The sequence below is a fragment of the Sebastes fasciatus genome, chromosome 16, assembly GCF_043250625.1.
Source record: "Sebastes fasciatus isolate fSebFas1 chromosome 16, fSebFas1.pri, whole genome shotgun sequence".
Taxonomy (NCBI): domain Eukaryota; kingdom Metazoa; phylum Chordata; class Actinopteri; order Perciformes; family Sebastidae; genus Sebastes; species Sebastes fasciatus.
Window position 1 is genome coordinate 18,813,633 of NC_133810.1, and position 26,380 is coordinate 18,840,012.

At 36.8% G+C, this 26,380-nt stretch overlaps 2 protein-coding genes and 1 long non-coding RNA gene across 3 annotated transcripts; 2 read left to right on the forward strand and 1 right to left on the reverse strand.

Annotated features, from left to right (window-relative positions):
* The first annotated feature begins 53 nt into the window (after positions 1-53).
* Positions 54-9,501, forward strand: LOC141753011 (palmitoyltransferase ZDHHC20-A-like). Its single transcript, XM_074611315.1, has 13 exons — positions 54-207; positions 1,725-1,751; positions 1,850-1,944; positions 2,458-2,578; positions 3,242-3,311; positions 4,282-4,314; positions 4,467-4,587; positions 5,108-5,240; positions 5,328-5,454; positions 6,805-6,891; positions 6,977-7,056; positions 7,821-7,867; positions 7,955-9,501. Exons 1-12 carry the CDS (start codon positions 90-92, stop codon positions 7,862-7,864), a joined length of 1,056 nt encoding a protein of 351 aa, XP_074467416.1. The 5' UTR covers positions 54-89; the 3' UTR covers positions 7,865-7,867; positions 7,955-9,501.
* An 11,210-nt stretch (positions 9,502-20,711) lies between these two features.
* On the forward strand, positions 20,712-21,917 carry LOC141753350 (uncharacterized). The gene is made up of 3 exons (XR_012590434.1): positions 20,712-21,140; positions 21,508-21,577; positions 21,664-21,917. It is a non-coding gene; the product is annotated as an uncharacterized LOC141753350 (long non-coding RNA).
* Positions 21,918-22,718: 801 nt separating this feature from the next.
* Positions 22,719-24,830, reverse strand: LOC141753349 (uncharacterized). Its single transcript, XM_074611924.1, has 5 exons — positions 24,638-24,830; positions 24,120-24,368; positions 23,536-23,707; positions 23,294-23,442; positions 22,719-23,046 (listed from the first exon to the last, which is right to left on the reverse strand). The coding sequence occupies exons 1-5, from the start codon at positions 24,828-24,830 to the stop codon at positions 23,036-23,038; spliced, it is 774 nt and encodes a 257-aa protein (XP_074468025.1). The 3' UTR covers positions 22,719-23,035.
* Positions 24,831-26,380: the final 1,550 nt, after the last annotated feature.

Genomic DNA, 26,380 nt, shown 5'->3' on the forward strand with positions numbered 1-26,380 from the left:
TTATCTTGTAGTGTCTTTGCTCTTTGGCTCGACCCTTTAAATACAAGGCTCTGACGTCACCACCTGCTAATGTGCTCCACGGATTAAAGATGGCGCCCTCTCATGCTCTGAGGTGCTGTCAACGGGCTCTGAACTGGGTACCTGTTCTGTTTATTAACCTGGTTGTCGGCTGGTCTTATTACGCTTATGTTGTGGAGCTCTGTGTCTGTAAGTACACGCACTTTTTGAAGTATTTAGCTGTCGCGGGGCGGATATTATCTGCTTGTGTTGACAGTTTGAGGTTTCAGGACAACTTTGATCAGCTGGTTGAAGTGAGATTTAAAGTCGCCCCAGGCTGCGTTCACACCTCAGAACAATATCACACTATATCCTTTAGTTTCAGATTGTTTAACCATGTACACATGCTCTGATTCATGACAGCATCACGTTAATATAACGGGCAACTTTTCCAGTTAGATTGGGGAATCTTGTGCAGTCATCATTAATGAATAATTAATAACTTCATCATGATAGTTGTAACAATAGATACACAACCAGTTAACCAGTGGACCGAAGGGGAAAGAGATAGTCAAACTTTCTCAGATGTTTTTTTATATATATGCAGTGTAAAAAAAAAGCTCCTTTACATGATACATATTGTTTTCATGGTTTTAAACATTTAGTTAAATTAAAAATAGGTCAAAGTTTATTTCCTATTTTTGTTGTTTTCTATTTATATGTATATATGCCACATTAAATATGCATTTATTTTGTATATTTTTTTATATTTTAATTGACCACAAGTTGACATTTTACAAATGGCAATGATGGTAAATTATTTTTTAAAAATGCTTGTTTGAGTGATATTGGATAAACCTTTGCTGTGAAATTATAATGTTAACCATAATGAGAGCTGTCTATAATTTTAACCACAACACATCAAACCCTAAACAATACAGATACTAGTAATAGGCCTACATAATAAAGTACCAACATATGCAGAATACGTATAAAGTTACAAAAGTAAACACACATATAGCTAAACATAACATAGAAAAGATTTAATGTTTTTACTGGTAATACTGACAGATTTCATGGTTTGATACTAAACTTGGTGTTAGGTTATTCATTGTCTTTGGGAGGATGTAATGATGGCCTTCTGTTCAACAAACCACCTTCACCTAAACATTTGTAATAAAAACCCATGCTTGTTGTGGTCATTAATCTGTTTGAATTAAGTAGATGCAAACATAGAGACAAATTATTGTTTCGAAATGAGTTTGACAGCTGTAAACAGACTTATCATGCAGCAGAAGATATGATTTCCTACTTTTATATCACAATAAAATGTGATCTTCCAATCTTGAAACAAGCAGGTCTGAAAGCAGTTTATCTTACATGAGTATTGATGGTATTTTTCAGCAGATATTGATCAGTTGTGCGTGCCGTGACATGCACTGACCCCCGCACTCACAGTGGGTTTTCTATAGTTAGTTTCAGCCTGGAACTGATGATACCATTATCAGCATGTAGACGTACTGTAGTTATGTCTGTGGTCAGGACAGGGACATCCCTGATGCTTAAACAAAGCTCTCTGTTACGGGTGGATCACTGCTGGCCGTGCCAGGCTGCTGCCACATGGTGTGAGAAAGGGGTGGTGTGTGTGTGTGTGGTGGGGGATGTGTAGTCATGCATTCTTTCATTACTGCTCACTAATATATATATTTTTTCTTTGCCATATGTAGATACAATCCCAAACAATGCAGAACGAAGTAAGTGATACCCACAATTCCTCTTATCATTCATACTAGCAAAGATTATGTCAGAGATGCCAATGTAACTGCAAATCAAACTTTTTCTCTCTCAACAGTCAGCTATTTGGTCATCTTTCACATTTTCTTCGCCATGTTTTTATGGTCCTACTGGAAAACTATCGGATCCAGGCCAGCCAGCCCCTCAAAAGCGGTAAGCCAAGAAAAAAAGCTGGAAAAAAAGCTCCCATGAACACTTTCTATTTTCATGTTTACAAGTAGGACTTGGTAAATATACATGTTTATTACACGGCTTTGTTGAATACTTGATTCTGATTGATCAATCGTGGTGTTCTACAGTCTGTTAATTCTTTATAACAGACCGTTGCTATGTGTAACAGACCGTTGCTATGTATAACAGATCGTTGCTATGAGCGCAGTTTTGATGTCGGACTCTGGCGGACCGTTTTTGTGTCAAATTATTGATTTCTCAAGTATGTAGCTGTGTAATAAGCAGTATAATGTACAGCTAGCAGGTCATTGTTGTGAAATAAACCCCTTCAGTGCGATGTTTCGCGTTGGTGTGCCGCCCCGCCCTGGCTGGGTTTATTTCAAAACAATGTCTGGCTTGCTGTACATTATCCCTAAATAGAAAACTGTCCAATACTAGTTTGCAGCATGTATTTGTTGAGCTGTCTCTGACTCCGGTCTCTTCTCCTCCTGTCAGCTCGGGCTGCCCAGAGCAGAGAAGGAACTGTACGAGAGAGAGGAGCGAGCCGAGACGCAACAAGAGATCCTGAAGAAAGTGGCGAGGAATTTACCCGTGTATACACGCACGGCAGGAGGAGGTGAGGCTTTCACCGCAGCGCCAGCAAAACTGACTGTGGTTTGCTTCCTGTTTTAACCCCCAGTAGTTGCTTTAAAGTAGATCACCAGGGAAACAATGTTAAGTAACTGTTTTACTGTTGACACCATTGCCTCAGATGAAATTGCATAAATATGTTGCTACATTTTGTCTTCCCCTTTTGGATAAAAGTGCAACACTGTTTACATGTTAATAAAAGGAAGTACTCTATGATATTTCCCTGCTAATACACATCAGACTCATCTCTCGTGTGTTTACGGTACTGCATGTATCAGGAGGGTTAATTGGACTCAGATGCACCTCGTTATCTCCACACGCCGCACCTGGCTGTTCTACTCAACAACAATCATGATGTCACCTACTCGGCTTCACTGGGACATCTGAAAAAACACTTTATAAAAAGTAGTGCCCTTATATTTATATTCAACTTATAGAATTAATAAGACATTAATAAGACATGGCCACTTTGTGGTTGAAACATTTTAAAAAGTTGGACATTTCTAAACAAAGGAAAAGTGAATACAGAAAAATACACCTCAAGTTCTTCTTTTGTTTAAATATCGGCTACCTCACGTCTGTTCTTCATATGAGAGAAAGAGTGATACAGCAGTACTGTAATAGTTCTGCTTTCTTTTTCTCTAAATAGCCATCCGATACTGCGACCACTGCCAGGTAATCAAACCTGACCGCTGCCATCACTGCTCCACCTGCGAGATGTGAGTGTCTTCTAAGTGTACAAACTGTTTAATTAAGGCTCATCATTTTCGTGTTTTTTACTGTTTTCCCTGAAGGAGCAGATTTGTTGAAACTGATTCTTGCTCCAATTTTATCTTCCCAAACATCAAAAAGTTATTTCTGGCTGCAAGAAAACATTAACTTTAACTTCTGGTAACAGAAAGTGAAGAGAAAATGTCAATATGTTGCTGTTGAGCAATAAGGTTCAAACAGAATGTTTTTGCTGGTTTTAGACAGTGGGCAACCTCCGGGTCTGGAAAGTGAAGCCAATGCTGAAGTGCCTTAAACTTGCATTCTTTCTAACAGACAGCAGGGGGCGACTCCTCTGGTTGCATAAAGAAGTCTGATTGTATAAAAGTCTATGAGAAAATGAGCCTACTTCTCACTTGATTTATTACCACAATAAACATTGTAAACATGAGTTTATGGTCTCAATAGACCATAAAGCAGGGTATGCTTTAGGGCGTGGCTACCTTGTGATTGACAGGTTGCTACCACGGCGTTGTCCAGTCAGGTAGTTGTCCACGGTTTCGTCTTACAACTTTAACCCTTTCACAGTGTGTTTTCAGTTCATGAAAGTAACCTGTTTGGTCACCTAATAATATCTTATTCAGCGTTCGGTTGTACTTGTACTCCAACCTCTTGTATAACTTCTGGTTGCAAATAACCAAGATGGCGACGGCCAAAATGCCGAACTCAAGGCTTCAAAACAGCAGTACACAAACCAATGGGTGACGCCACTGTGACTATGTCCACTTCTTATATACAGGCTATGGTTTTAGACCAAATTTCACCTATTTTTTTATATACAACACTGTATTTTCTGACATCTGCATCTGCTCATGAATTGTAAGTGCTTCTGGGTAACTGGATCAGCAAAATGTCTAAAATGTTAACATCTATTAGATGGTACTAATAGGATGTATGTTTTCCTTATTCTCACTCTTCAAGGTGTGTGCTGAAAATGGACCATCACTGCCCCTGGTAGGCTTTTCTCATTTAACAAAGCATTTAAGCTGTTTTTTATTCCATTACGATGAAGTTTGCTTGCCGTGCTGTCTGTCAGCAAATTATCAGTTTTCTTTGAAAGATAATGTAGAGCGATAAGCATCACTTTCTGTCGTGTTTTCTTTCAGGGTGAATAACTGTGTTGGATTCTCGAACTACAAGTTCTTTGTGTTGTTCTTGGCTTACGCTTCACTCTACTGTGCAGTAATTTGTGCCACAGTCATCCAGTATTTCATCAAATTCTGGACCGTGAGTACAGAAACTTCCTCTTATTTTTTTGTTTGTTTGTTTTTTCAGCAAGCATTCACACACAAGAGCTTGCGTGTGAATGCAAACCATTAACTTTCTTTTAAAAATCAACTAACTTACATTTTCTGAATGACATTATTAATTATTGAATGAAATTAAAACATGTAGTGCAGTCAGGCTGTGGCATGTGATGATTGCATTGTGAGATATCGACCACTGCGTCACTGTGGTGTACAAGTGTGTCATGTGATCACTTATCAGGAGATCCTCTTCAGCATTCTGCTTTGCATGAGACAATGGCTCCTGTCACGCAGTCCAACAGTGAAGAAGGATATTGTGTTATAGCAAAAAATACTAATACTAAGATACTGTCCTGTTTGAAGGTGAGATGTTGTACTGAGGCAACAAAACAACAATAAAATGTAATTTTCCACTTTACTGCAGTCAGTTGTTGAAAACAGGAAATATTCTTGCAGACTGACAAGACTAACACTTTTGTTCTTTTTCTTCCCCTCTGAAGAAACAGCTGCCCGACACGCATGCCAAATTCCACATCTTGTTTCTGTTTTTCGTGGCTGCCCTGTTCTTTATCAGCATCCTGTCACTTCTCAGCTACCATCTGTGGCTTGTGGGAAAGAACAGGACCACTATAGGTAGCTGTAAATAAATATGTAATTTAATTCAATTGATTCTGATCAAATCATTTTAAAAACTAACTATGTTTTTACATACATTTTCAGAGGCTTTTAGGGCTCCTGTCTTCACAAATGGTCGAGACAAAAATGGGTTTTCTCTGGGCTTTAGCAGAAATGCAGCAGAGGTGTTTGGAGACCAAGGGAAGTACTGGATATTTCCTGTTTTCTCAAGGTGAGTCCACTCTGACCTGCAGCTGTCAATCACCTTAGCAATCACAGTGTCGCAAATAAATATGCAGCCCTACTGTATGTCTACACTGTGCTTAGGGCCGATTAGATCTGTATTAGCAGACTTTTAAATTCCGTTTCTGTTATTAGTGTTGAAGCTAGAAGCTAATTTAAAGAGGACCTATCATGCTCATTTTCAGGTTCATACTTGTATTTTGGGTTTCTACAAGTTCAAAAAACGCTTTACTTTTCTCATACCGGCTGTGCTGCAGCACCTCTTTTCACCCTCTGTCTGAAATGCTCTGAAGTAGGCTTGCTGCGGTAGTCGGTGTTATACGGTGTTCGGGTAAACACCGATTACATTACTTGCCCGCCGTCGTTTTGCTTTTTTTATGGAAATAAAACCCATTTAGTTCATTTTCACGTATCAGCGTTGTGTTATCAATACATAGTCGGACGACGTACGCTACAAACTGAAAGTGAAAGTGTCTGCTCAGTACAGTGTCTCAGCTCAGAGTAGCAGGAGTCAGATTTCACACAGGATGAGGGAGAGTTGACAGACAAGACGATGGTGGAGGATTTGGTGTCGAAGCGAAAAGCAAAGAGCGCCTATTTGGCAATATTTCGGCTTTAAACCCAATGCTATAAGGGAACCGTAAGGTTAATGAGGTAATTGCCGTGAGGATGACGGAGCGGTCAAAGCCGGTGTGCGCGGTGCAGCGACGCTGGCTGGAAACCTGCGGCCCCGCAGCGAAAGCTCGACCAGAGGACAGCCATCCAACGGTAAAGATCAAAGTAAGCGCTCTACGTATATTGCGCATCATCTTTTCTTGTAAAATGTCCGGTGTAATCAGTAACACCGGTGTTGTCAGAAGTTTATTAACCGGTGGTTAAATTTCCTTACCGTCACATCCCTACTCTGAAGCCCAGTCTGCTCTGATTGGTCAGCTGGTCCACTGTTGTGATTGGTCAACTGAACCAGACTCTTCGGACTCCTCTCCAGCTCTGCTCTAATTAGCTTTGTTTGAGGGCGTGCCAAAAGTGTGTTTCTTGGTGACATCACCACGTTACGGAAGAAACGGCAGGACTTCGATCAAGGTGTTTCAGGCAGTTCAGGAGTTAAGGAGTTCAGTGGGGGAGAGTAACTCCCTTTGGCGTGGACTTTGGGCTTTGTAACTTTGCAGACCTTTTACATTCACAAAAAAATATATAACACCCTAGGGGAAGGGGGAAAAGCACAAAAGTATAATATGTCCTCTTTAATGGAGTAAAGACTTGTTCCAAAAGTACAATTCACCCTGAATCCATCCAACGCTAACATGTTTACTTATTCTCTTTTTCTCTGTTTTATCAGTCTGGGAGACGGACATTCCTATGTTACCAGATTGGTACACATAGATCCTGAACATGCAAACAGTATCCTCCAGCAAAATGGCAAAAGGCTAGTATAGTTTTTGTTTTTGTGAATCTGTTTCCTTTCAGTTTTCTTTGCTGGGTGTTCATCTCTAATGTGACTTTAATTACAGCCCTGCTGACGGTGAGGCCGACCCTCGTGTGCTTGGTAACAATATACAACACACAGCGGACGACGGCAAAGAGAAAACTGGTTTGTTTGTTGATGCCTTTACTGACATTTTCATTTGTTGCATTATGATTTATATGTTAAAGTTACTACAAGGAACTATTAACTGGTTATGAAACAGTCTCAATGTAATACTGATGCCTCTATATGACCTACATGAGCAAACAAGACAATCAACGAGAATATTGGCTATTTATATATATTATTTATTTATTCTTATTAAATGGCTTTGTTGAACACTCTATTCTGATTGGTCAATCACAGCATTCTACGGTCTGTTATTTCTTTATAGCAGACCGTTGCTATGTATAACAGACCGTTGCTATGGGCGCAGTTCTGATATCGGACTCTGGCGGACAGTTTTTGTGTCATATTATTGATTTCTTAAGTAAGTAGCAATGTAATATGCGGGATAAGGTCATTGTTGTGAAATAAACCCCTTCAGGGCGATGCAAGACTCCTCCGCTTTGCGTTTATTTCACAACAATGACCGGCTCCCTGTACATAATGCCTGTAATCGGGTTTGATTGCCCAGGAAATCACACATTGGGGCAGATTGTCAGACCCTGCTGCAGTAAAAGGAGAGATTTTCTAAAGAAGTCTGACAGCTGCAGATCTTTACGACACATGGTTCTGGAAACACTACTGCTTTTGTCCACAGGGGCTGTCAAAATCAACACAAAATGAAAGATCCTTTTAGTAACTTTTTTTAATTAGTTTCCTGCTCAAAAATCAACCCCTTTAACAGTTCCTAAAACATCTCTTTTGTCCTCATTTTTTCCTTTCAGACGGAGGCCAGATAGTCTCGGTGACAATGGAGAGTGAGCCATAGCAGGTATGTGTGTAACATGACGTGAATACTGTAGAGTCTTGCTGGTTTGTCCTCCTGTGTTTATTTGTACTTTGTTGGCTGTTGCTGCAGGTCGCAGGTACATCAGTAAACTATGATGCCTTAAACCAGGAGCATCAGCACCGCAACAGGAGCCGTCCTCCACCCTCATTTTGAGTTTGACAGTGCAGCCTCTCAAGCAACATGTTTTCTATATACATTAAATGGACCGCCCTTCATCCGGTGTGCTTTAAACCAGCACCACAACAATACTGTTGTCATGTCAACAGGAACTGCACCGCAGCCTCGTAGACTGCACCAGTCTGAAGCAGAGGTGAGACAGGGTTAATCTTTGTTTTGAGCCAAAAACTTTCAAATGTTTTATTATTGCATCTGAAAAACTCTGGGACTGCTTTTTCCATCTTGAGCCAATGCAGGTCTGTGTTTATATACATGCATTAATACATTCCTACTAGAGAATCATCATTTGTCAGTATTAATCCAGCATTAATAACTAAGAGAGAGCAGTGGGAGCCACTAAAGCAAGATGTGTATACATTATACGAAATGGTGAGACACTTCAACAGTGTGTCTCCTCAGTTTTAAACTCCAAGCACAGTGCAATTATTAAGACCAGTCGTCTGTTGTCAAATGGTCTAACTTAGTTTACTGTTTACATGATTGAAAATATTGTTTACACTTTTAAGATGTCTCTTTTTCACTTTCAAATGTTATACTTTGGTCAAACATACAGTTGGTAAGTAATATGTATACATTTAAAATGTGAGGACCAAATCCAGTTTAACTCCAGTTAAAATTGTTTCATCTCATCTCAAAATAATTATTTAAGACACATATCCAATAGTTCAGAGTAATCATTTCAATGGCATTGCCATTTTTCATTGCAATATAAATATATATGTAATTTATTTGTTTTCAAGCTTTTATAAATTAATTGTCTTCAGTGTTGATTTTAATGTAATTGATTACTTGTTTTATTTATATTTATTTATATTTTTAAATTGGTCCTCTTCCACAGAATGTTTTCACTTTCATGATCAATCGTTTGCTACAGTATGTATTTGTTTTTAAATGAATCAGTCTTGAGTGTTAATGCCAATGATTAAATCTGTCTTCTTTATAGTTTTTCCAGTTTAACAATAAGATTTATTTGAAAGTTGGAAAGTAAGAGCACAAAATGAAACGACAATAAAACTATTAAAATATATTGTCAAGGACGTTTGATCCACTGTGTCCTTGAGCCTGAACCAGGATAGATAAGACTTTATACACCAGTAATGACTAGTGTCATCATAAATGCTCATCTCTGTGCTGCTTGCAGCTGTTTCATTGTATTACATTCATTTTAGTGGGAACGATGCACAGCACAGTGTGGGGGTTTGCCTGAGTGACCAGTAGACAATAATAATTCTGTGTAGATGTTACTGACTGAGTGCATGTACTCACAGTAGTTTAATAACTAACTTCATTGACTGAACTCAAATGAATGCTCCCCCAAGCAGCTAGAGCTGCTTATGTCGTTAAGCCTGTAAAGAACTGCTGTTTTATTGAGACAAAACTATTCACGTAGGGTGATCTTCATTGTTCTGTAACAATAAATGTAATGTAAGGAACTATAACGTGAGTCTTCATTTTAACACTAGTGCGCTGTGATCTAGGAAGGGTTAAATGCAGTAGCTAAGTTTCACTGTGTGCTGTACAATGTATGGCAATAAAATTGGATTTACATTTGACATTTTTTCACATTTACAAAATTAGAAGCATTTGTGATCAAAATGCTAAGCATATTACAACTTTATTTGTACTCTGAACATAAAAAATGTCAGAGTTGCTCACAGAATAATATCTTTGTGTGTGAAATTTCTGGTGCTGTCCACACCAGTGGCGTGGCTCTATAGATAACAATCTCGACCTGTCGGTCCACAACTTTGATCCAGACTGAAATATCTTAACAGCTATAGGCCCTTTTCACAGCGGCCATTTTTACATGTAATTGCAGGGTAAACACAGGGGTAATTGATCAAATGAATTATGGTCCCGGTATAGTTAGTGTCACAGCAGTAGTAATAGTATGGTGGCTTTGCGCGTGCACGTGAAGTGCGTGTGTGTGCGTGTGTGTGTGTGTGTGTGTGTGTGTGTGTGTGTGTGTGTGTGTGTGTGCACGTGCGTGTATGTGCCTGTGTGTGTGTGTGGGGCCGCAGGCGCACACTGGTGACCCTGGTGATCTTTTTGGTAACCCTAGGGCTGATGTTAATTATTGGTAGTTGACCAACAGGTGTCTGATGTAGGTGTTATCAGTTGCTCCAAAACAAAAGAAGACCCCATCCTGTGGATCCTGATTCAGTTAAAAAATACAGTTGTATCCCAATATGTGTCTTTATTACAGTACAGTTAAAAGTTCAAACAAACCCATTGTTCCTGTGACCAAATGTTTTTTGCCTGTTTGCTTTTGCCTCAGAAGACCAATACTGATGATCCTGATTCAGATAAAAGAAAAAAAAAAAGTCAGTTGGATCCCTAAGGGGTTATCAGTTGCTCAATAAGGATATATAATATATAATTTTCTTTCTAATCTCCTGAGACAACTCTCTTCTTAGCTTTCTGTGGTCCATGTTCAGTGTGGTACACACCATGATACCAATGTTTAATGTGTCCCTATGGTCAAATTATTTTCAATCTTTTCTAGGGGTACCATCATTTTTGTCCAGGCCAGTTTCATTAGTTTGTTTTTTAAAATGATTCTGAACCAAAATTCAAAAACATTAGCTGATTTTCATTAGTTCATTTTCAATAAATTTTTATTTATTATTACTTTTTGTCAGTTTCAAGTTATTTCAGTGACCATTGTTTTTTTTTATTCTTTCTTTAACGGAAGGGTACCAACAATTTTGACTATGTATGTAGATACACACACACACACATACAGTATATACATATGTCTATATCCACACCCGCTTACATATAGATATCCACTTAGACACATTCGCTTACACAGTTATCTATTCTATTTTACAGACAAAAAAAAAAAAAAGGACATATTTACATCCCTTTAGTAGACCTTTTTATCGACATTACTTATTAATTAATTTTGTTTAACTCCAATCCTCACCCTGACTCAAAGTAGCCCACCCATGATCAAAAATGATATTCTGTTCTTTTATTTCTATTAACATCCCTCTCAAGAACCCACTGATGTTTCAAAAACATTTTGAAATGTTCAGTGTTTAACTGTTGTCTTTTTATAGCTTTAAATATAAATGCTTTCCCCATCGTAATGATGATGTTGTTCAGGTCTTTTCCTCTTTTTTTTTCATCACCCCTTAAATCACCAAACATTATAGATAAAGGACAACTATAGAAATTTGATTTGTAGACTGAGATCCACTTTTTCAACTTTAATCCAAAATAATGCAACTTCCTTACAATACCAAAATAAATGAATGTCTGAATGTCCTCTTCCTCCTCACACAATCTACATATGTCACATTGTTGGATGCCCCATTTTTTTTTTTTAGCATTCTCTTAGTAGGCAAGAATTTGTAGATTAGTTTTAGTTGTAACATTCTAATGGAGACATCAAAAGAAGTTGTGTAAATACATGCATATACTTTCCTCCATGGGATACATTTGTCTAACAAATACTCCCATTTTTGACTGGATAGCTACTGGTGCAGCAGAAATGTGTTTAAGTTGCATGTATAACTGATATATTTTCTTGTTTATTTTTGTCTTATTCATCCATGTTGTGTCCTTAATGTAGGGGTAACATGCCATTTGTTTTGTACATAATAATAGCTTCCTTTTCCAGATCTGAGGTATAGCTGCACAGAGTTGATTAAATGTAAAAAGGTCACAAACATTACCGTATACTATTTTAAATTCATCATAAGTCTTGATTTCGCCCCCACTATTCAAGAGGTCATTTATAAAATAATATTCCTTTTTTCAAACATTGATTCAATAAAGATACGGTGATCATTAATCAAAATATTTCTATTATACCACAACACTTGGCTCTGGATTTCATAACTTCACTCTGGTTGATGATATTGGTATTGAAACCAACTGACTATGGCCTCTTCCAAAAAGCCGGATAAGTATGGAAATGACTTTCTCTTTAATATAGTGAACTGAAAAGCAGTTAACTGGAGGTAAGGATAGAGTTCTTTGTGGAACAGAGGATGAGCAGACCTCAATCATTTTGCTGAAAACCACTGCGGATTTAAGATACATTTTGGTATAAGGGATGCTTTTAGTGCAAAGTTGAGTGCCTTAAGGTTTAACAATTTAAGTCCACAGTGTTTGTAATCATTATACAGATAAGCTCTTTTAATTTTGTCAGGCTTCCAACCCCATATGAAATTGAACACATTTTGCTCATATTTTTTAAACAGCTCCTCTCCTGGGGTAGGTAATGACATGAGGATATAGATAAACTGAGGAATCACTAAGGAATTTATCACTGTTATTTTTTTTCCATATAAAGTTAAGTTAGTCATTCCCCAAACTTTTTAATTTTCTGTCTACTGTATGTAGCTTTCTATCAAAGTTTTCCTTCGTGATAAGGTCCATGTCTTTAGGGATATGTATACCAATGACATCTATTGGGCCATCTGACCATTTTAGTGGGCAGATTACTATAGATATTAAAATTTGTACCTTTCAGAGATCCAATTCGCAGCACAGTACATTTATCATAGTTAGGTTTTAGTCCGGAAATTACTGAGAAGTTATTCAACTCTTTAACTAATGCAGTAAAGGATGCAACATTTGGTTGATTTTGAAAGTTTACATCGTCCGCATACATTGATATTTTTGATTCCAAACTATTTATTCTCAAACCTTCTATGTTGTTATTCATTCTTACGTTTTGTGCTAAGATTTCTATAGCTATAATAAATAGATACGCAGACAGTGGACATCCTTGTTTCAATCCTATATATTGATTAATTGTTTCAGAAAAAAAACAACATTGTTTATTATTTTACACTTTGGATTACTATACACTACTTTTATCCAACTAATTAAAGAGTCTCCAAAGTTAAAATATTCTAAACATTTATAAATAAAATCCAAATGTACTTTATCGAAAGCTTTCTCAAAGTCAGCAAAAAAAAAAAAAAAATTAAAGCAGGGGTTTTTGTTGAGTCATAATATTCAATTATTTCAATTATTTGTCTAATACTGTCACTCATAGTTCGACCCTGTAAGAAGCCACACTGATCTGGATGAATAATATTGGGCAGTACTAGTTTTAATCTGTTTGCAAGACATTTGGCTAATGTTTTAGCATCGTTACATTGTAGTGTGATTGGCCTCCAATTCTTTAGAGTAGTGGGATCTTTATACCTTCCACCTGAATCTTGTTTCAATAATAGTGAGATTAAACCTTCCTGTTGAGTTTCTGTAAGTTGTTTTTTGCTATATGACCAGTTGAAGGTGTTCAGCAAAGGTGTTTTAACAGACTCATAGAAGGTTTGATAAAAGTCTACAGGTATGCCATCAGCTCCTGGACTTTTTACCCTTTTCAAAGGAGTTAATAGCTTGATGTAATTCCTCCAGCGTAATAAGTCCCTCACAAGATTTTTTTCTTTCTCTGTTAACTTTACGGTATTATCGTCTTGAGAATTGGGGTTAGTATTTTGAGGCAATAAATCCTCTGGTGGGCTCTGAAAGGAGTACAATTTTGAAAAATAATTATGTTGTTCCAGCAAAATTTCCATTGGTTCAATGATTTTATTTCCTACTACAAGCTTCAAAACATTTTTCTTTACAGTGTTTTTATACTGCAGATTTAAAAAATATTTGGTTGATCTCTCCCGATTTTCCATCCATTCTATTCTATTTCTCAAATATGATACGTTGGCTTTCTCTGCACATAGTCTTTCTAACTCTCTTTCCTTGTGCTCAAGATTGTCCAGTAGAGCTTGTGACACATTTGTATTATTGTCTACCCGTTCTGTTAAATCTTCTATCTCAGCTATCAATGTTTTTTCTGTCTCCAAACGATTTTTTAATTTTCCTTGAGCTGTATTGAATGCAGGGTCCCCTTAAGGTGCATTTAAAAGCATCCCATATAATCAAAGGATCCGCTGTATCATTATTCACTACAAAGAAATATTTTATGAATTTGTTTGTTGTATCTATAAACTCTTTATCCTTCAATAGCTTCTGATTTAATTTCCTGTATCCTGGACCCCATATGAAACGTTGTGGTACAAATGCTCAAGGTTATAAAATGATGATCTGACCTAAATCTCTCTTTAATCTCGACTTTATTAATTTTTGGAGTCAAAGAAAATGATGTTAAGAAATAATCTATTCTGCTAGCCTGATTTCCTCGGCTCCATGTATATCTTGTTTGCTTTGGATTTTGCAATCTCCATATGTCAATTAAATCTAGTGAGGTCATGAGGCCAGAAATAGCATTATATGCTCTAGAATGATAATTCTTAGTTTGTATGCCTTTTCGATCCAGATCTACATCCAACACAGTGTTGTAGTCTCCTGTCATTATCAAATTTTTATCATGTAGTTTTTTTTTTCTTGCAACATGTTGAATATATCTTGAAAGAAGAGTGGATCATCAGAATTAGGTGCGTACAGATTTACTAATACAAATTCTAGGCTATCCACCAATATATCTTGTATAATATATCTACCTGCTTGATGTATTATTGTATCTTTGACCACAATATCTACTTCCTTTTTATACATTATCATTACAACTTTAGAATTTGAGCATCCGTGTGAAAAGTATATGTTATCCCCTCCACTCTGTTTTCCATTTAATCTCATACAGTTGGGTAGAGTGAGTCTCTTGTAAACAAAATATATCATAGTTTTTATCCGTAAGCCAACTAATAAAGTGTCCCCTTTTCTTCCTATCAGCTAAACCGTTACAGTTGAAGCTTGATATTACTAACTTAGACATATTTGATCTTCAGTGGATTCTATACTTTCATGATTCTTGAAAAAAAAAAAGGAAGGAAATAATAATAGTGACACCAAAACAACGGGAAGGGGCTGAAAAAAAAGAAAACATACAAAAGGCAAAAACAATTAAGGTAATATAATAAAGTAAATTTAAAAAATAAAATACAAAAACAGAAGCATATAACATAGGATCATATTTGGATCCCTCGAGTAAACTGACGTAAGATTGGGATGCTCAGCCTGAGCTCGCCTTGCTTAATTATAAAAGGGGCACCGTAAGTCTGATTGTCTTACAGTAATTGAAGGTGGTTCAAATAATGCAATTTGCTTTGCTACACTAAGCTATTCCCCTCTCCCCTCTTCTCATTGCCCATTCCTGGACACACCTACCAACCCAACTTCCCACCTTCACTTATTTCCTGTTTCTTCCATCCTCTGCTGATATATTTTCTATTGTCATATTTCTCTCCCTTTTTAAATAGCGTCTAAGAGAAACATTTTACTATAACAAAACATCCAATCCCAATTTATGAGCGCAAAACTAAGAACAAAAGATCATCATTTTTTTATTTTCTGCATTGATGATCTTTTGTTCTTAGTTTTGCGCTCATAAATTGGGATTGGATGTTTTGTTATAGTCTAAAAGTCACCTAATTTTTTTATTTTCTGCATTGATGATCTTTTGTTCTTAGTTTTGCGCTCATAAATTGGGATTGGATGTTTTGTTATAGTCTAAAAGTCACCTAATTTTTTTATTTTCTGCATTGATGATCTTTTGTTCTTAGTTTTGCGCTCATAAATTGGGATTGGATGTTTTGTTATAGTAAAATGTTTCTCTTAGACGCTATTTAAAAAGGGAGAGAAATATGACAATAGAAAATATATCAGCAGAGGATGGAAGAAACAGGAAATAAGTGAAGGTGGGAAGTTGGGTTGGTAGGTGTGTCCAGGAATGGGCAATGAGAAGAGGGGAGAGGGGAATAGCTTAGTGTAGCAAAGCAAATTGCATTATTTGAACCACCTTCAATTACTGTAAGACAATCAGACTTACGGTGCCCCTTTTATAATTAAGCAAGGCGAGCTCAGGCTGAGCATCCCAATCTTACGTCAGTTTACTCGAGGGATCCAAATATGATCCTATGTTATATGCTTCTGTTTTTGTATTTTATTTTTTAAATTTACTTTATTATATTACCTTAATTGTTTTTGCCTTTTGTATGTTTTCTTTTTTTTCAGCCCCTTCCCGTTGTTTTGGTGTCACTATTATTATTTCCTTCCTTTTTTTTTTTCAAGAATCATGAAAGTATAGAATCCACTGAAGATCAAATATGTCTAAGTTAGTAATATCAAGCTTCAACTGTAACGGTTTAGCTGATAGGAAGAAAAGGGGACACTTTATTAGTTGGCTTACGGATAAAAACTATGATATATTTTGTTTACAAGAGACTCACTCTACCCAACTGTATGAGATTAAATGGAAAACAGAGTGGAGGGGATAACATATACTTTTCACACGGATGCTCAAATTCTAAAGTTGTAATGATAATGTATAAAAAGGAAGTAGATATTGTGGTCAAAGATACAATAATACATCAAGCAGGTAGATATATTATACAAGATATATTGGTGGATAGCCTAGAATTTGTATTAGTAAATCTGTACGCACCTAATTCTGATGATCCACTCTTCTTCAAGATATATTCAACATGTTGCAAGAAAAAAAAAACTACATGATAAAAATTTGATAATGACAGGAGACTACAACACTGTGTTGGATGTAGATCTGGATCGAAAAGGCATACAAACTAAGAATTATCATTCTAGAGCATATAATGCTATTTCTGGCCTCATGACCTCACTAGATTTAATTGACATATGGAGATTGCAAAATCCAAAGCAAACAAGATATACATGGAGCCGAGGAAATCAGGCTAGCAGAATAGATTATTTCTTAACATCATTTTCTTTGACTCCAAAAATTAATAAAGTCGAGATTAAAGAGAGATTTAGGTCAGATCATCATTTTATAACCTTGAGCATTTGTACCACAACGTTTCATATGGGGTCCAGGATACAGGAAATTAAATCAGAAGCTATTGAAGGATAAAGAGTTTATAGATACAACAAACAAATTCATAAAATATTTCTTTGTAGTGAATAATGATACAGCGGATCCTTTGATTATATGGGATGCTTTTAAATGCACCTTAAGGGGACCCTGCATTCAATACAGCTCAAGGAAAATTAAAAAATCGTTTGGAGACAGAAAAAACATTGATAGCTGAGATAGAAGATTTAACAGAACGGGTAGACAATAATACAAATGTGTCACAAGCTCTACTGGACAATCTTGAGCACAAGGAAAGAGAGTTAGAAAGACTATGTGCAGAGAAAGCCAACGTATCATATTTGAGAAATAGAATAGAATGGATGGAAAATCGGGAGAGATCAACCAAATATTTTTTAAATCTGCAGTATAAAAACACTGTAAAGAAAAATGTTTTGAAGCTTGTAGTAGGAAATAAAATCATTGAACCAATGGAAATTTTGCTGGAACAACATAATTATTTTTCAAAATTGTACTCCTTTCAGAGCCCACCAGAGGATTTATTGCCTCAAAATACTAACCCCAATTCTCAAGACGATAATACCGTAAAGTTAACAGAGAAAGAAAAAAATCTTGTGAGGGACTTATTACGCTGGAGAAATTACATCAAGCTATTAACTCCTTTGAAAAGGGTAAAAAGTCCAGGAGCCGATGGCATACCTGTAGACTTTTATCAAACCTTCTATGAGTCTGTTAAAACACCTTTGCTGAACACCTTCAACTGGTCATATAGCAAAAAACAACTTACAGAAACTCAACAGGAAGGTTTAATCTCACTATTATTGAAACAAGATTCAGGTGGAAGGTATAAAGATCCCACTACTCTAAAGAATTGGAGGCCAATCACACTACAATGTAACGATGCTAAAACATTAGCCAAATGTCTTGCAAACAGATTAAAACTAGTACTGCCCAATATTATTCATCCAGATCAGTGTGGCTTCTTACAGGGTCGAACTATGAGTGACAGTATTAGACAAATAATTGAAATAATTGAATATTATGACTCAACAAAAACCCCTGCTTTAATTTTTTTTTTTTTTTTGCTGACTTTGAGAAAGCTTTCGATAAAGTACATTTGGATTTTATTTATAAATGTTTAGAATATTTTAACTTTGGAGACTCTTTAATTAGTTGGATAAAAGTAGTGTATAGTAATCCAAAGTGTAAAATAATAAACAATGTTGTTTTTTTTCTGAAACAATTAATCAATATATAGGATTGAAACAAGGATGTCCACTGTCTGCGTATCTATTTATTATAGCTATAGAAATCTTAGCACAAAACGTAAGAATGAATAACAACATAGAAGGTTTGAGAATAAATAGTTTGGAATCAAAAATATCAATGTATGCGGACGATGTAAACTTTCAAAATCAACCAAATGTTGCATCCTTTACTGCATTAGTTAAAGAGTTGAATAACTTCTCAGTAATTTCCGGACTAAAACCTAACTATGATAAATGTACTGTGCTGCGAATTGGATCTCTGAAAGGTACAAATTTTAATATCTATAGTAATCTGCCCACTAAAATGGTCAGATGGCCCAATAGATGTCATTGGTATACATATCCCTAAAGACATGGACCTTATCACGAAGGAAAACTTTGATAGAAAGCTACATACAGTAGACAGAAAATTAAAAAGTTTGGGGAATGACTAACTTAACTTTATATGGAAAAAAAATAACAGTGATAAATTCCTTAGTGATTCCTCAGTTTATCTATATCCTCATGTCATTACCTACCCCAGGAGAGGAGCTGTTTAAAAAATATGAGCAAAATGTGTTCAATTTCATATGGGGTTGGAAGCCTGACAAAATTAAAAGAGCTTATCTGTATAATGATTACAAACACTGTGGACTTAAATTGTTAAACCTTAAGGCACTCAACTTTGCACTAAAAGCATCCCTTATACCAAAATGTATCTTAAATCCGCAGTGGTTTTCAGCAAAATGATTGAGGTCTGCTCATCCTCTGTTCCACAAAGAACTCTATCCTTACCTCCAGTTAACTGCTTTTCAGTTCACTATATTAAAGAGAAAGTCATTTCCATACTTATCCGGCTTTTTGGAAGAGGCCATAGTCAGTTGGTTTCAATACCAATATCATCAACCAGAGTGAAGTTATGAAATCCAGAGCCAAGTGTTGTGGTATAATAGAAATATTTTGATTAATGATCACCGTATCTTTATTGAATCAATGTTTGAAAAAAGGAATATTATTTTATAAATGACCTCTTGAATAGTGGGGGCGAAATCAAGACTTATGATGAATTTAAAATAGTATACGGTAATGTTTGTGACCTTTTTACATTTAATCAACTCTGTGCAGCTATACCTCAGATCTGGAAAAGGAAGCTATTATTATGTACAAAACAAATGGCATGTTACCCCTACATTAAGGACACAACATGGATGAATAAGACAAAAATAAACAAGAAAATATATCAGTTATACATGCAACTTAAACACATTTCTGCTGCACCAGTAGCTATCCAGTCAAAAATGGGAGTATTTGTTAGACAAATGTATCCCATGGAGGAAAGTATATGCATGTATTTACACAACTTCTTTTGATGTCTCCATTAGAATGTTACAACTAAAACTAATCTACAAATTCTTGCCTACTAAGAGAATGCTAAAAAAAAAAAATGGGGCATCCAACAATGTGACATATGTAGATTGTGTGAGGAGGAAGAGGACATTCAGACATTCATTTATTTTGGTATTGTAAGGAAGTTGCATTATTTTGGATTAAAGTTGAAAAAGTGGATCTCAGTCTACAAATCAAATTTCTATAGTTGTCCTTTATCTATAATGTTTGGTGATTTAAGGGGTGATGAAAAAAAAAGAGGAAAAGACCTGAACAACATCATCATTACGATGGGGAAAGCATTTATATTTAAAGCTATAAAAAGACAACAGTTAAACACTGAACATTTCAAAATGTTTTTGAAACATCAGTGGGTTCTTGAGAGGGATGTTAATAGAAATAAAAGAACAGAATATCATTTTTGATCATGGGTGGGCTACTTTGAGTCAGGGTGAGGATTGGAGTTAAACAAAATTAATTAATAAGTAATGTCGATAAAAAGGTCTACTAAAGGGATGTAAATATGTCCTTTTTTTTTTTTTTGTCTGTAAAATAGAATAGATAACTGTGTAAGCGAATGTGTCTAAGTGGATATCTATATGTAAGCGGGTGTGGATATAGACATATGTATATACTGTATGTGTGTGTGTGTGTATCTACATACATAGTCAAAATTGTTGGTACCCTTCCGTTAAAGAAAGAATAAAAAAAAACAATGGTCACTGAAATAACTTGAAACTGACAAAAAGTAATAATAAATAAAAATTTATTGAAAATGAACTAATGAAAATCAGCTAATGTTTTTGAATTTTGGTTCAGAATCATTTTAAAAAACAAACTAATGAAACTGGCCTGGACAAAAATGATGGTACCCCTAGAAAAGATTGAAAATAATTTGACCATAGGGACACATTAAACATTGGTATCATGGTGTGTACCACACTGAACATGGACCACAGAAAGCTAAGAAGAGAGTTGTCTCAGGAGATTAGAAAGAAAATTATAGACAAGCATGTTAAAGGTAAAAGCTATAAGACCATCTCCAAGCAGCCTGATGTGTTTAGGCACGCTAAAATACCCAAGAAATTTGTCCCATTAATAATTCTTTTTCTAACAATGCTAGTTAGTTCTATAGTATTCATAGTGTTTTAGTAGTAGTCCATGAGCAGTTTTCTCCTGTTTGAGCCAAAGTGGACTTAAAGGTCACATATTATACTCCATTTAAACTAGTTATTATAGGTCTCAGACACCTCCAAACCATGTCTCTGAAGTTTTTTTTTTCAAAAAAACAATCAGATCATGCATTCCAGCATGTCTCTATAACCTCTGTTTCAGCCCATTTCCAAAAGTTCTGATTTCTGTGTCTGTAGCTTTAAATGAGAATGAGCTGCTGCGCCCCACCCCCTCTGCGGAACCGGCTGTAGCTCTCCGCCCCATCCCCCCCGCCCCTCGGCTTGATACCTTGGTAACAGTAAACAACTATGAATGTTATAATGACAACAGCTTGGAATATAACTGTTCAGTTTGACCCTGAGTCGAACACCGACTCGAACTCTGAAGAGGAAGAGGCCCCAGCAGCAGCAGCACTTCCACCTCGAATGCAGCAAGACATTTCACAATGGTTAGTTCAACTTGTTGTGTAACTTTATGTATGGGTTAGCACGGAGGCTAACGGTAGCTAACGTCAGCTCTAATGCTACTTTCACGGCTCTGTAGGTAACGTTATTGTGAGGTATTTGGTCAATAACCAATTTTGTAATTTGTGTAATTTAGTGAACGTTAGGCTCTACGTACGTTGCATGTTTTTCAATTGGTAAGGTATATTTTACTTGATATATCCCGAATATTCTATCATATTGTGCGATAAAAATGTGTGGGGGAAAAAGCTTACTGCTCATTCACCTCAGCTTTTTTGCATCTTCTGTCAGGTTTATTGTATCATATGCTTCACATGTTGAAATGCTCACATTTTTTATTTATTTGTTCAGGTGCACATGTGGAAATTGTGCAAAAATGCCTACAGAACCTGAGAATATCTGCTGCTGGGAGACACAACAGGTAACAGTTTTATTAGCTATATTTAGTTGTGTGTTTAGACATATTTTTCACATTCCATGAGGCTTACCATATGTCATTCACTCTAGGTTAAAAGACGGATGGAGCAGCTGCCGGACAACATCTCCTGCATGATTGAACATCCTGGGTTGGACCCTGTATGTTTAAATTTGTTCACAATGCAAAACGCATATAATGTTTACAGGGCTGAATATGGTGCTTTGCACCAAAGGGCGATAGAGCGGTAAGTGGTTTCTTACTTATTTGATCATCATAATTTTAATCAAAAAGTACAATTAAATGCTAATGTTGTTCATGAAAATAAATACCTGTATGTTAAATTTTATGCAGTCTTCCTTTCCATTACTTCCGTGGGCCTTACATTACACTGTTCACCACACACCATGAATGGCATTACACACCACGATATTGCAGAATAATGCCCCAAAATAAGAACGTGATTACTTTTTAGTATATACTGTAGCTAAGTTTGACATCAGCAGATACTGTTCATATTAAACATGATTTCATGACACATTTTACAGATACTGTAAAGCCTTTATTGTTATGTTCAATCAATAGAACACCATTCTCATAATATATGAATAGAAAAACAAAGGATTCACTGAACCCATAAATAAGAAAGACATTTTTGACAAACCACACTGCTAAAGCTGAATTGGCATTTGTTTGTGCTTCAAACTCAGCACAAACTTGTGATTTCCACTTTATTTAAATTCTGAAAATGCAGCTTATACTGACCTGAAACAATGGTGGCTGATGCAGCATGTAAATACAATACTATTATACTATATTATATAATATTTCAAGTGTGTTGTCATGGCTGGATCCAAATGAAAAGGTATTTTACTGTCTCTGGCAACAAGATTTTGGCTGCAATGATTGTTGCATTCAGACCGTAGTTGAACATGTTATTTTTTTGTTTAATTTGTATTGCTTTTATCTTTGGTATATGACAGCACAGTGTTTCATGTTGTGAGATATTTCTTATTGCTTACAATAAATGTAAAAAGCCACATCAAAAAGTACAAAGTAAAACAAGGGACATACTGATAATAACATGACTAAGTTTTCAAGTTTGGCTCCTGACACGCTGTTTACTAAATACATATATATTGTCCAATCTTACAGCCAATACAGGTATCTGGCATACAGGAGCTTTGTGAGCTGGTGCTGGGGCTTTCTTGGGCGCAGGATCCGCGTTGTAATTCCGGCCTGTGTGGTACTGCGGATCCGCAGGGAGTTTCCTGACGCCCTGGCCAGCTACGAGGGTTTCAGACCGCCGCTGCATTGAACCTGGACACAAAGTTGTTTATGACGGACTCTTTGTCTGGCCGCTCATAATTTGCACACAGGTCCTCTGGGATGCTGATCTTCATTATCTCCTCCGTGTATGGTGCCGGGTCTACAAAGACTTTTTCAAAGACCAGGTCCATCAGGTCATCCACATACTCTGTGCAATATTGACAAACAGATATTTGTATACAATTTCATGTTAAAAAAAAAAGACTGAAAATGTATTTATTTTGTACCATTTATTTATATATTATATTTATATAAATATTTTTTGCACTACTTCATACAATATTGAAATTTTTTATCAGGTTTATGTTTGCTTTTACTGTGTTTTTTGTTGATGTGTGTTAAGTGTTACAAATTTGACGTGCAATATTACAAATAAAGAAATGTGACACTTACGGAATGTCGGGTCAGCCTTTACAACTTTTGCTCTGCATTCTCCCTTCCTGGCCTTTGGGAACTGCAGTCTGAATAGTGGGTCTCCAGCTGATGATCTTGCTTGTGCCCGGTTTGCATTTTCGTTGAAATACAGGCATGCCAGGTAAAGTCTTGAAGCAGGGTATGGACGAAAACAAAAATGTAAATAATAGCAGAGACTGTACACAATGTCACTTTTTCTAAGTAACTAAAATTAAATTTACCTGCACAGCATTCCAAGAAATGGAAAGACAACATTCTTTGGAGCAAAACGGAGGATCACGCTATGGAAAGCCTCCAAAGATGAAGTCTGGTGGTGGGGGCTCAGTTTTTCCACATCCTTCAGAATCCTCTTGTTAGTGAGCACTTTCTCCAGCTTATAGAAGGCAGGAGTTCCTAAAAAATAAGAAAAATGTGTAATTCACAACAATAAGCGATAGCAGTGGATGTAATAGAGTGCTAATAGAAATATAATTAATGATAGCTGTGATAATAAAAAATATATAACTACCACTAATGATAATAATAAAAAGGCTGATGATATTAGGGATAGTAGCAGTGGTCTGCATACACAGCAGGCTGTTTTACGGCAGCTGGCATCTTACCTCCTTTAGGTTTTACCCGTCCACTCTGCTAAATAATAATAAAAAAATAATCTAGTGCCACTGCCTCCGCGGCCCACTACATGGCGCTCTGAGGCCCACCGGTGTGCCGCGGTCCACTGGTTGAGAATGGCTGCTTTATGGAATATTTGTCTTTGGAAATTATGTAAAGAGGATTTATGTGATAAAGTATATGACAAACTCACCAGCTGCAAGCCATTTCCTCGGGTCCCTGGTTTTGCGCAGTGGATGAAGGCACTGGGGGTAATTGGGGTCCTCATGTGTGTGGATATCCTGCACATGGTTCAGGATGGAGGTCCATTTGGCCACTCTCTCAGGGCCTGTCGAGGATGTTGCTGCAGTCCAGTAGATGTGATTTTTTATGCTCTTCATCCACTTCTGCAGTTTTTCACCTTCCTTTGATTTTGCAACTGGATCCAGTTTCTTAGAAATTCCTGGAAATACAGATTACATCCAGTCCACATCCATAAAAGTTAACCAAAAAAACATTGTCATTCAGACATCAATATTTTACTTAATTTTCAACATGAAATCTTTAAATGTGTCACAGCATTACACTAAACGAAGGACACAAAGTGTTATCATATCAGAAATTGCTCAGATAATATATGCAATCACACACATTAGAAATGTATTTAATTAGCAACACATATGTATTAACGCATACATTTCAGTGATTTCACATGAACATAAGTAATTATACCTTTCTCTATGTGCCAGACATCATAGAACTGGGTGATGTTGCACTCCCTTAGATATTTTTGAATTTGTGGATGACGGTCGGTGACGATGCAATCTAGAGTCACACCATGTTTGTCCAACAACGCCAGACTCCTATTCAGACCCTCTTTCTCCATGTGGTAACTTCCACCCACTTCGTTGCTCTGTGAAAACATATAAACATATACATAGATTCCTCCTTTTTATCAAGTGTTACATGTGTTTTAAACTTGTTCTGAAATAAGACTACAAACCTTTACTCCTGACGAATGGATGGAAAGTCCTCTGTGTGCGCACAGAACGATGCTCTACTGGGTCTGTTTGGCAGGCAACATCTGGCCTTGTAGGTTGTCTAGAACAGCCCTGTATACAGGAAACAGTCATGTTTACAACATCATCTCAAATGAGTAGTTATGACAACAAGTTACAAATACAGTATAACTTGTGTTGTGACATACCAAAAGTTTGTAAATTCAGTTTGATGAAGTTAGCAGAGCAGAAAGCGTCATAAAGCTAGCTAGACTCACTGTTTGTAATGCAATACGAGACTAACAACTTTATCGGTGAATCATAGCGGTCATACTATCATCTGTGTAAGTCAACACACTGCACAGCTGGCCACTACAGCCGTCGGTCGGGGCACATTAGCGACTGGGTGCTAACATAAACGAAAGCTACATAACGTTTCATAGCAAATTAATCACCGTTTCTGGATTAGTTTACAGTTTGACCACTTGTTTTGAGCATGTGTACTTTCAGGGGAGTCTAAAACAAGTAACTCTCCACACACACAATACAGCAGCTAGCTCCGCACAGTCTGCTCCGTTAGGCTAACGGAGCAGACTGTGCCTACAGACCGCAGTATAAAGTTGCACTAAAAGCAACATGGAGACCCAGTTTACACACACCATACCTACTACTATAGTTATTTTACGGGTTTGAAATGGTGCTTAACGTAAAACAAAAGCCTCTCACAAGCTGAATCATTACACTATAAGTTCAAGTTTAGCCGCACTGCATGCTAACGCCGTCTAGCAAACCGGCCCTAATAAACAGTATAATAAAAAAAGGAAAAAATAAAAAACTTACAGCTTCAGGGTCTCCTGATGCATCCCGGACAGTTGGTATTGATCCAATATTCAGTTTCAGGTAACTAGCGTATCCCGCCAGGTACTGACCCTGATTTACAAAGCATTCGGTTGTGAAATGATTTGCACATACCAACAAACACTTTGAAACATGTCTGGGCATAGCACCAGCGAAAATAAAGTCCATCCACTGGGTCTTCAGATGATCCGAAGTGGGTAGATGGTGAAAGCTTTTGTGTGGAGTATTGCAGCCAACAACAGAACAAGTGGGTTTCTTAGGTCCTTTCAGCATGTTTACTAGTAAACAGTCGAAATAACAATGGCGGACGCAGCTTGCTGAGCCGGCTACTCCGTGGGCGGGGTTACCAAGCCGGGGTATGGGGGGGGTTGCTGTTCTGTTTCACTGGAAACAGGAAAGCCATATATGGCTTGCATTGCTCTCTACTGACGTCAGAAGACAAGGAAAAAAGCGATTTTTTTTTTCTGCACCCATTTCCGGACAAACGGAGCAGGAGAAAAAGAGAGAGGATGGTCTTTTATGATACTATGGTGGCCTGTAGACACACTGGGGACAGATATTGATGTTTAAAAGACATGGAAAAGTGCATTTTGCATAATATGTGACCTTTAATGGAAGA

Excerpts from the sequence above, each read along its gene's own strand:
- LOC141753011 (XM_074611315.1), top strand. The coding sequence starts at position 90 with ATGGCGCCCTCTCATGCTCTGAGGTGCTGTCAACGGGCTCTGAACTGG. Across the intron at positions 1,945-2,457 it reads CAGCCAGCCCCTCAAAAGCG|CTCGGGCTGCCCAGAGCAGA; the intron begins GTAAGCCAAGAA and ends TCCTCCTGTCAG. Across the intron at positions 5,455-6,804 it reads ATATTTCCTGTTTTCTCAAG|TCTGGGAGACGGACATTCCT; the intron begins GTGAGTCCACTC and ends CTGTTTTATCAG.
- LOC141753349 (XM_074611924.1), bottom strand. The coding sequence starts at position 24,830 with ATGTTTTCACAGAGCAACGAAGTGGGTGGAAGTTACCACATGGAGAAA. Across the intron at positions 24,369-24,637 it reads TGTCTGGCACATAGAGAAAG|GAATTTCTAAGAAACTGGAT; the intron begins GTATAATTACTT and ends CTGTATTTCCAG. Across the intron at positions 23,708-24,119 it reads GAGGAAATGGCTTGCAGCTG|GAACTCCTGCCTTCTATAAG; the intron begins GTGAGTTTGTCA and ends CTTATTTTTTAG.